The 10641-nt window shown below is 42.8% G+C and overlaps 2 protein-coding genes and 1 long non-coding RNA gene across 3 annotated transcripts; 1 reads left to right on the top strand and 2 right to left on the bottom strand.

Moving 5' to 3' along the window:
- Nucleotides 1-23: 23 nt before the first annotated feature.
- Nucleotides 24-3625, top strand: LOC147198963 (uncharacterized). Its single transcript, XR_015102087.1, has 2 exons — nt 24-158; nt 3310-3625. It is a non-coding gene; the product is annotated as an uncharacterized LOC147198963 (long non-coding RNA).
- LOC147198962 (phosphoglycerate mutase 1-like) lies at nt 525-4984 on the bottom strand. Its single transcript, XM_086122422.1, has 4 exons — nt 4725-4984; nt 2634-2908; nt 1626-1806; nt 525-1103 (listed from the first exon to the last, which is right to left on the bottom strand). The coding sequence occupies exons 1-4, from the start codon at nt 4861-4863 to the stop codon at nt 934-936; spliced, it is 765 nt and encodes a 254-aa protein (XP_085978548.1). The 5' UTR covers nt 4864-4984; the 3' UTR covers nt 525-933.
- A 2805-nt stretch (nt 4985-7789) lies between these two features.
- On the bottom strand, nt 7790-10540 carry marveld1 (MARVEL domain containing 1). Its single transcript, XM_086122874.1, has one exon. The coding sequence runs from the start codon at nt 9891-9893 to the stop codon at nt 9396-9398; it is 498 nt and encodes a 165-aa protein (XP_085979000.1). The 5' UTR covers nt 9894-10540; the 3' UTR covers nt 7790-9395.
- Nucleotides 10541-10641: the final 101 nt, after the last annotated feature.

Raw genomic sequence — 10641 nt, 5'->3', positions numbered from 1 at the left:
TGCATTCACTCTTCGTGTGCTGACGTGAATGAAGGCAGACGACGGACCTGCAGGCGAATTACATTTAATATTTTATTTCTCAAACATCCACTATAGTGGTAAAATAAAAGAAACAAAACGAAGACAGAGAAGCGGAACGTTTTTACTCTCAATTTCAGGTAATGACATTACACATGAAATGGCAACACGTGTTAGACAAATGGTTTATAGACCCCAAACTTAACTGGGAAAATCTGATTATTTATGTTTTGCTCTTTCGGAATTTGGATTTGGCAACTAGTACAGCGTTATTAGCAGCGCAGGCCACATATTCACCACAGGACAACATTCCAGACAACAACAACACAATTAACAACATTAATGCCATGACGCACATTAAAAGAATGTTGGGGTGTCAAACCTTTTCTGTTCAGGTAGTTTACAAAAGGTATCCTAGTTGTCAGCGTTTTAATGAATACAGTATTATTGTGATGGGCAAGTACTGCTATATAAAAATATTAAGATACCAAAAAAAGCAATGGGCCTTTGTTTGTATGTTGACCGTTTTAATATTTCTGCAAATAAATTCTCTAAATGACAAGATCAATAAACTGAATGTGGGAATGATGTCATCAATACTTTTTTGACATCTTGCATTCGAATGGGACTATTATGTCACAATCAAAAGCCATACAAACATCATAATGGATTAATACAGAAAACACACACAGTACATTCAAACATCTATTTAATTAATCATTAGTTACATAATGACGTGCGCGGATAAACACGTTATAATACGACATTTTAAGGTTTCTATATTAATAGGCATTTTATTTACAGTCTTAACAACCTTGTATTGACTTAATGCCCAAGCACAGGCATATTACAGTGTTCCAACTAGACACACAATGATTAGCGACATGAGAGAGACTTGTTTGTGTTCCAGTCGTTTCACTTCTTCACTTTGCCCTGAGCGGCAACGGCCTCCATGGCTTTGCGCACGGTCTCCTCGTCTCCCAGGAACTGCATAGGCTTCACGGGCTTCAGGTTCTTGTCCAGCTCATACAGGATTGGAATGCCAGTGGGCAGGTTGAGTTCCATGATGGCCGCGTCAGACATTCCTGTACGGAAAGCAGCACAAAAATATGGATTGATATTGTGGCGTCTTTTTTTTGGCAAGAGTGGACGAAGTTTTTCTTTAAATTCCGCAATCATATAAAGTGGTGACTTGACTTAACGTAATTAGACAATTATTACATAGGTCATGAAAAAAAGAGTTTTATTTTCATTATTTCGTTATGGATTGATGATAGCACACGCTTTGACATGAACAAAAAAAGTAAACCTCATGAAAATAATTCAAAAAATTATCAAGCTATGACTTAATTTCAATGTCAATGCAATGCCTTTGGTGGGAACATTGTCCCTCCCAACATGGCCGCCATGTAGGCACGGCAGTTAGCTGGGCTGCTTCAGCATGCTGGCGTATCCAGAATTGCCCACTATCTGATGCTTGTTGTGGCGTTTGCTACCATTATGTGGCACATGCAACTTTAAAAAAATAATTTAAAAAAGCAAAATACAAACCAAAAAATAAAACCTAATGTGAAAGTTGGGAGGTAGCATTGTAGAGGTCTACCCACCCTCCAGATGCTTTACGATGCCCCTCAGGCTGTTTCCATGCGCAGCGATGAGCACTCGCTTCCCTTGTTTGATCTGCGGGGCGATCTCCTCGTTCCAGAACGGCAACGCACGTGCGATTGTGTCCTTAAGGCTCTCACAGGTGGGTAGTTGCTCCTTGGTCAGGTCCGCGTAGCGCCGATCCTACACCGGGAACCAACAAAATGTCAAAACGATAACTAGTACATGATTTTTTTTCTTGCATGCTCTCCCCGTGCCTGTGTGGGTTTTCTCCGGGTACTCCACTTTCGTCCCACATTCCAAAAACATGCATGGTAGGGTTAATTGGACACGCCAGATTGTCCCTGGGTGTGACTGTGAGTGATTATTCGTCTATGTGTGCCCTACGATTGATTGCCTGGCAACCAGTTCAGGGTGTCCCCTGCCTAGCCCGATGAAGCCTGAGATAGGCTACCGCACTCCCGCCAGACTCGTGAGGGTAAACGGATTAGAAAATGGATGGATATATTTTCTTTTTTGGTTGTTGTTTTCTCTAAACTGCAATAAATCAATTGGAACATACAATGTTATTGTTGTGCAGGTGATGACAAATACGCGGGTGTGTAGCAACAAAACAGGTCTAGTACAGTGAACCACAACCGATATGGATGCTGTCAACACGATGCTGACAACTGATTAATTGGGCAATTAATTAAAAATTTGGTTAGTTGCCACTACTGACGAGTAGTGTTCACTCCGCTCCCAGTTTGACTCGAAGCTGACCTTTAACCCATTCTTTGCAGTCATATATTAACTCCTCACACACGCTATTAGGTAATACCATTCAGACTGTTGCAGGTCAAGAGCAATGGGTCACGTTACAGCTGATTTCACTTATCTGTTGGTAAGGTTAACAGTCACGTTGAAGTCTCCTCTTTTGTTGAGGTGAACACACTTGCGTTGGTCAATGTGTACTCTTGCCTCACAAACCAACGGTTGAGCCCTGTGTGGTGTTTGCATTCCAACCTCACCTTGCTGATGACAGCGTCAAAGTCATGCTCGGGGCCCATGGGGGGAGGAGGCACGTCGAAGGAACGTCTCCAGATTTTCACCTGGGCCTCGCCGTGCTTGGCGGCCGTCTCGGCCTTATTGAGGCCCGTCAAGCCGCCATAGTGGCGCTCGTTGAGGCGCCAGGTGCGGTGCACGGGCAGCCACATTTGGTCGATGGCGTCCAGGACCAGCCACAGAGTCCGGATAGCCCTCTTCAGCACTGAGGTGTAGCAGATGTCAAATTCAAAGTTGGCATCTGAGGGGGTTAAAGAACAGGAGGCACTGTTTTTAGACTTGTCAGAATCAAATTTTGTGATAATTTCATGTCGTCAGTGTTCTGTCATTTGTATTATGTCTTTATTATATATGCCGTATTTTTTGAGTGCAACATGAAAAAAAAATCACAATATGTGTTGGATTGATTATTTTTAGTCATCATACATTCGCTTATGCCTGACATGATAAATTGATTATGCTTGCAAAGAAGAACGCTTATGCTTGCAATTATTAATTGACTATGCCTGCAATGAAGAACGCTTCTGCTTTTAATATATATATATATATATACATAATAAAACATTCTTTATTATGTACTCACATTTTATCCATTATATATTCACTTTTATAATCAAGAATGCTTGGTGCACTGTGTGGAAGTTTAGGGACGCAACCACCTTTCCGAGGACGTGGTTGGGAAGAGATAAGTGTGAAGACTAAACAGTGAATGGAGCCATCAACACCAGCTGTGGCGTGATGTTTTTGTGACAATTGCACACATGTACGTAATTTGCACTCACATACACACACATAGTCAAACAAGTTCAGCGTGTGTTCAACAGCCCCCACCCTTTAGGTTGGACACACCTATGTAGTAGCTTTCCCAATAAATGAGGAGGTGAAGGGGGAGATCGTTAGGGTTACATGCGGAGAAATGAAACCGAACGCTTCTCCCCGTTCCCTCCTGGTACCAGAATCGAGTCTCCTGTCTCCTCCTTTTGTTTATTCCTGAGTGTCAAATTGGACAAACCTGACATTTTTGTGGGCTCGTCCGGGATCGCAATATACCTGACGCCTCCAGACGCTGAGTCGACGGCCAGGAAGACCGTGGCCACGGCAAAAACACCCTGCATCGTGCAATAAAGTAAACTAAAATTTCCAGGTGACGATTCGACTTCGCTTGTTTTTGTATGGCCATCCAGTAAAAGTGAAACAAATACAAAATCAATTTCAATGAAGTTGGGACGGTGTGTTTCACATAAATAAAACCAGAATACAATGATTTGCAAATTAAGTTCAACCTACCGGCATGTTTAATTGAAGACACATGTACCTGATATTAATTGACGAAGATGAAAACGAAGGGAGTTTGCACTCGAAATCTAGGTTCAGGTTTGTAAACACAAGATGTAGTTTTAGTTATTTTAAAAAATGTTGTCATTTACAGTTTTTGTTTTCATTTTTACTTGTTATTTCTTTCGTTTTTGTAAACTATAATAGCCTTTTTCTTTGCAGAAGACAAAGAATATATGGCCATCGCAACAGTGGTTCTGTCAGGGTACCGCTGTAAACACATTTGAGATTATGTATGTTGATGACATGTTTTAGGGCTACGTAATAACAGTTTCAACAACGTTTTTAGAATTGTACGGTGGAACTTGCTCTTTCTATTCAGTTCAAACGGAGGCAAAGTCAGCATGTTTCCACTTGTTGTCGAGTGCAGCTTTTCAATGGGAATGGAAGTGTGCTGTTACCGCAGTGAAGTCAAAGCCTGTTGGAGCATGTTCTACGATCTGAGAGGGTTTCATTATTAAACATGATGCCAGCGTGCACCACAATACCAACCTGCCACGGCATCTTTCTTCAAATTGTGGGAAGTACTAGATACACCTGGTGAGTAAGTTCTTATTTGTACTTGGTTACTTCAAACCAAATGTTGTAGATCTTCATATTGATGTCACGTGATCAGGATGAAGAGGGGTGGTGGAGATGCGATTACGCAATTGGGCATAATGCGCAACACGTTCTGTATAATTACAGAGAAAAATATACAGCTAAAATGAATCCTCGCTCACCTTTCAGGGCCTGTCCACCTCTCCTCGCCTCCTTCTCTCCCGTCTCGCTCAAATCAGCATCGAACCAACCGCAGAAGCGATTCTCCTGGTTCCAGTTGCTTTCGCCGTGGCGAATAAGCACCAGCTTGTAGGCAGCCATTATCGATCCAGAAAGATAACGTCGATGAGACGAGAGAGAATATAGCGATCTCGATGGAGGTTATTACAACGAGCAAACTGGTGCCGTCCACTTCAGCCCCAGTGAAGACTTTTATCCAGTCGATTGGTCACCACCTCGCTTCCGGGTTTCATTATCCAATGAGATTCCAGTAAAAGATGACTTTCTTCTTTTTCCCACCAATGATGACTGTGGGCGTGTCCTGACTTCACACTGTACGTCTGGCCGTACACTACTTGCTTAAAAATATTTTAATTATATTTAAGAAATATTCTGCAACATTAAGTGACGTGATTCAAGTGAACCAACAACAATATGACTAAATAACTAAATAAATACACAGGGTGTGTTAATAAATATATTACAATGACATATAATTAAGAAATTAAAGTACAAAATTAAAACTAACGTAATAATTACGAATTAAAGAGAAAGACAAATGCTGGAAATAAAGTTCAACGTAAAAAAAGTGCAATTTAGTGAACGTTTAACGTTATATCGTATTTCTTTTCTTCCCGTTGCTGGGTTATGTAACGAAACGGCGTCCCCTATCGAATAAATTGTGTTTTGACATAGCTATGTGTATACAGTATGTCCCATGAATATCAAGACTGTCATGAGGAAAGCTAAACTAAAGAAGGAAAAAAAAAACGGATTCTGTAACAGCCTGAAATGCCATCTGGAGAAAGCAGGTTGGTAAACTCAAGATGACGCAAAAAAAAATAATTCAACAGCTTATGGCACCGGTAACATAAGGTACTGTAAGTGCCCCAGTAAAGATAGATGTTTTTGTGCGCGTGTGCAGTCAAACTCAGCCAGTCAACTGAATCAGCAGCTGTGAATAATAAGAAGCACCCAGTCGTTCTTCTCCACACCCAAAGTGAAGGGCAGTACTGTACTTTCTCCACTCCTAGTGTCTCTGGCCTTTTCTTTTCTTCCTGCTGACACCCACTTTTATTTCCCTCACACCCACAAAAACATGAAAACACAGACACCGCACTCACAGTGCTCAGCATCCCTTTAACCACGCTCTCGCAGCGCATACTGCAGCGATGCACATTCCACACCAGAGGCAGAGGAGGGCATCGGGAAAGCACACAGTGAACAAGTGAATAGAGAGGGAGGGTGAGTCATGAGAGAGAGAGAGAGAGAGAGAGAGAGAGAGAGAGAGAGAGAGAGAGAGAGACAGAGACAGAGAGAGACAGAGTGAGAGAGAATTATGCACAAAACTTCCAGTAGGAACCGCAGCTTGACACTTCCTGAATGTGTAAACCATGAATTGGCAGAGTGAGGCATTGCAGCGTGTTTCAGTTTTATAGATCCTGAACATGGTGAAAGCCTTTCTTTTTTTGTGGCTTTACAGCAGCTTTTTTTCCCCTGACCAGTCGACAATTACTACTGAATGGGCATAGTGTTCATGTTTTGTGCAAGGGCAAGAGGTGGAGAAATGCGGATGCTCTCCAATCCATCCATCCGTCCGTCCGTCCATCCATCCATCCAGTTAGAGATCCAGTTAAGAAACATACCAAAATGATGAGAGCAATCCCAGTTAAAGTTGACTGTCAAAGTAAACATAAAACAACGAGAATTACAAGTTGTGGACTTAAAACAACCACAAAACTGCTTTAAGAAGGTATACTAGCTGGATGCTAACACAAGGCACAACAACATAGGCGGGATTATTTTCTCTGGTTTGGAGCAAATTTTAATCAGAGATGATTTATGTGTCCCTCAACGTATTTTTTGACACGGATTAAAAAAATATTTACTTTTTTAGAGCACATCAAGTTTATGAGATCATTTTCCTTTTTTTTGTTGTTGTTGTTGTTAAGTTGTATCTATAGGTGCTTGTGCAATACAGATTTTTGCATGCATTGTAATTTATAGCTGTGACATTTCAGAAAATAAAATCCACCTTAATTCATAATTTGTTATTTGAGATGAAAGATAAATTGAGATTTGAAGTTTGAGTACAGAAATTGAATTCGACAGCACTTCTAGGAAATCTGAGCAGATGTGGATACCTCAGGGAGCCTGTTAACGTGGCAAACATGTACGGTAATGTGAGGAATCCTCGTCCTTATCAACGAGCATCATCACTGTAACACCTTCATCATGTTGCCTCCCAGACGATGCTGAATGTGGTCATTTGGATGCATGTACCGCAGTGTGTGCGTGTGTCTACTCCCAGAGGCGTGGACCTTGTGGATACTCCATAGCAAAAAAAGTCTCACAAGGCGGAAAGGGAGCGAGAGAAGGGGGGTGGGGGGTGGGCTGTTAGCTCTTAGAAGTGCAAGATGTACATCCTGTTCCCGCAGATGGTCAGACGTTAACCCTTCATTCGTGCTTGCCGCGTTGGGAGTGACACATTGAAGTTTTAGGATGGTGATATTTTGAGCTTGATGCGTATCAATTCAATTTGCTAGAATTGTGGCGGTCGCTTTGAGACGAGTACAACTTGGAAGTCAAACCGCCGTGTAAACAAGCGGCTCCCCAAATTTAGCAGTCACGCAACTTGCTCGCAGATGACTGGAAAAGGCTCAGACATTGAATCATTCTCCGTTTTCATTGGCCGCACATCTGCCCACCTCCACAACCCCCAACAGGCTCTTCCGGTATGAACAGGCACACACAGACACACACACACACTTGCTATCATTTAGACACTCTCAGAGACACTTTTGAGGCCCTTTCATGTGGCCGGAGTGTATAAATGATCCCTGCTGATGGGCTCAGGCTTTTAATCTCGTGATAGGAAGTCGCTTGTGGGGGTGCTTCTGACGCTGGGCTTTCCAAAAATCTGTGTTTCATTTGGGACAAAGCCACCAAAATGTCCCGGCCTCAGTTGTCGTAATTTGACTTTGTGAAAACAAAGCAAAAAACAAACAAACCACAGAACAAATCAAAATCACCTATCCTCTTACTGCTCTTTATTCTTGTACTTTTGGATCTTTGGCTTGACAATAAAAACACTTGTTTGTTCAATACACTTGTGGCAGCGGCAATCACATCTCGACCTTTAGGGTTTGAGTAGACAGCATTGTGACAAGAAGCCACTGAGAAAACAGTTGAAAAAGTCGCGCATCGTAACATCCGTTATGTGTTTGCCAGGTGTCATTCGTACAGACCCCCCCCCGCCCCCCACATGTAAACATATACTATAGAAAGGATAATGGATATAATAAACTCTGCAGCTGTACCACTCGTTATATGTGACAAAATGTTCCCTACGGCAGTGACATATCGGAAGAAAAAAGTACAAGGGGTACTCAGTTCATGGCTATATGTTTCCAAACAACAACCTTATGCAACATCTTAGTAAGAATTTGTGTCTTACAAGTGATTTTTTAAAAATAACACTTCTTTTTCATCTGATTTAAGAATAGCACGTTGGTCAGCAACAAGAGCATAAAAATGAAATGCTTTTCCACTAGATGGCACAAGGCACACACCATTAGCCTATTAGCATAATTGCCCAAGTCATTTTATGAACGTTTTTTTCAGAAAACAAAAAGAAAAAAAAACACCCACATATCAAACTCAACAAACAAAAAGAGTCCAGTAGATTCGGTTCAAACGTTTTGGATGTCCAAGACCTGGATGACTGAAAATCTAGACACGCAAACTGAAAAAAAACCCAAACAACAACAACACAATTTTTAGCTAGCAGACTGGTACATGACAGTAAGTTAAAAACGACTTAGACGATTATGCTGTTAGACTAACAATAACTAACCTGTGTATCCATTTTTTTGGGGATGCTATGCAGTGAGATTTTTCTTCAGTAAAATACAGTGGTACCTCAACTTACAAGTGCTTCCAGTTTTTCAAATTTTGAGCCATCGCTTGGTAGTGTTTGTGCTTTGCGATGCAAGCCAAAATTTGACATACCGTAATGCCTTTGCATGTGGGCGAGCAGAGCCAGTCAGGTCAACTCACACCTAGACTACCTGGCCAACCCGACTCAAGCTTCCGATGTCACACACTATGCCACACCCCTTAAAGACACACCAGGATGTAATTTCTGAATCAAACCAAGTTAATTGGATGTTTTAAATTAGGCCAAAATGGGTTATGTGCCAATTTCTGCTCTTAAATATGCCATTTAAAAGTTCTCCCATTCCACAAAAATGCAATTTTTTCTGATGTAATTAAAGAAATACTATTGGACAAAATATTGTAAAGCAGCCAAATGTTCTGCCCGCAATTAGCTATTTTACTAATGATCTATTTTTAAAATCAATCATCTGAGTAAAACGGATTTCTGAAATGTCTGAACAAATTTAATTCGTAATTCAAGGCACCACTCTATGTGCTCAATAAAAAAAAAAAAAAAAAAGGGAAACGGTATTGGAGCCTCTCTATGGCCCACCGGCCGTAGGTTTCCCCACCCCTTGCTGGTAACACTGTAAAACATTTGCATTTGATGGATTAAAAGAAATCCAGTGAAGTTAACTTGTTCCTCATTTTGCTGTGGTTAAGAAAAAAAAAACAAAAGTAAAAGTTGCAAAGCCTCAGATGACCGTCTGCTCCCCTCGGCTCTTCCTGCAGGCCCCGTAAACCACCGAGAGCAGGAAGGCAAGGCAACACAGGCAGGCGAACACGGCGGCCGTCAGGTAGACCTTGTACAGACAGAAATGCTTGTACTGCTCCACCATGCAGTAGGCATTGCGATGCGTCTTGTACACCATGACTCCCACGGCGGGCATGTAGAGCGCTGCGGCGGCCACGTCGTGCGCCAGGTTACTGCACAGCCAGCGGGGGCCGCCGAGCACCGGCACGGCGTCCTGCTTGTCGAGCAGCGTGACGAAGAAGAGGCCCAGGCACAGGAGCCAGAAGAGCACCGCCACGAAGAGGACGAAGTGGATGGAGCCCTCGTACTTGTTGGCGGCGATGGTGACCCACAGGCCTGCGCCGAAAACGATCTGCAGGAGGCGGGTGACTCCCGGGAAGCTCCGGAGGAACTTGGCCATGTGCTGCCTCACCTGCGGCTGCGCTTGCTGGGGTGCCATCACTTCTCTTCTCCCTCTCTTTTTTTTTTTTTTTTTTACTCGAGACCCCCTTCCTTCTCCTCCCACGAGCGCCTTGTTCCCGAGCAGGGCGGGTGCGTCCTGCCAGCTGCAAACAGCTGGAAACTTTTGCCTGCAAAAAGTCCGCAAAAATCGGAGGCCAGCGGATGGACGAAGGAGCGAATCCCTACCGAAAAAAAGGAACTCTTTGTTTTTTTTTCTCCGAGGGGTTTTCAAATGAAAAGTCGTCTTGTCGAGTGCTCAGTCTTTTCCTTTTCCTCCGCTCAATGTAGCGTTTGTGTTGTTGGGGTGGGCTGGCCGAAAAACGGAGGGCGGTCCGAGATTTCAAGCGAGCTCCTCGCTTCCTTCGCCCCTCACATTTGGATGCGCTTTCCGGCATGGGCTCAATGCTGGAAGGTGGTGGAGTGGGGGGCACCATTTTTCATCAGTGCCGTACTTGTGCCAAAACTACAGTCGATGCATATAAACGATTTGGCACCCACGAATTATTTACTTTTAGTTTTTCTGTTTCTTCCCCATTTTTTGGTGATTTTTAGCGGGGGTACAATATTGTAAAAAAATACCCAACAACATTCAAGTAAAATGACCTACTGATTCAACTCTTTCACCCCAAGTTAAATCACTGCAAAGATTCTGAATATTTTCCTTCATTCATTTTCCGAACCGCTTTATCCTCACTAGGGTCGCGGAGGGGGGGGGGGGGGGGTGCTGGAGCCTATCTCAGATGTCT

The sequence above is a fragment of the Hippocampus guttulatus genome, chromosome 10 (assembly GCF_054856545.1).
Source record: "Hippocampus guttulatus isolate MCC_2025c chromosome 10, RoL_Hgut_1.0, whole genome shotgun sequence".
NCBI classification, from domain to species: domain Eukaryota; kingdom Metazoa; phylum Chordata; class Actinopteri; order Syngnathiformes; family Syngnathidae; genus Hippocampus; species Hippocampus guttulatus.
The sequence above is the reverse complement of the archived record's forward strand: the minus strand, read 5'-3'. Positions and strand labels throughout refer to the sequence as shown.

Bases quoted from the DNA above. Each gene is read 5' to 3' on its own strand.
- LOC147198962 (XM_086122422.1), bottom strand. From the start codon at position 4,863: ATGGCTGCCTACAAGCTGGTGCTTATTCGCCACGGCGAAAGCAACTGG. The intron at 2,909-4,724 runs GTGAGCGAGGAT...TAACCCCCTCAG, and splicing joins AGGTGGACAGGCCCTGAAAG to ATGCCAACTTTGAATTTGAC. The intron at 1,807-2,633 runs GTGAGGTTGGAA...TTCCCGGTGTAG, and splicing joins TTGACGCTGTCATCAGCAAG to GATCGGCGCTACGCGGACCT.
- marveld1 (XM_086122874.1), bottom strand. From the start codon at position 9,893: ATGGCACCCCAGCAAGCGCAGCCGCAGGTGAGGCAGCACATGGCCAAG.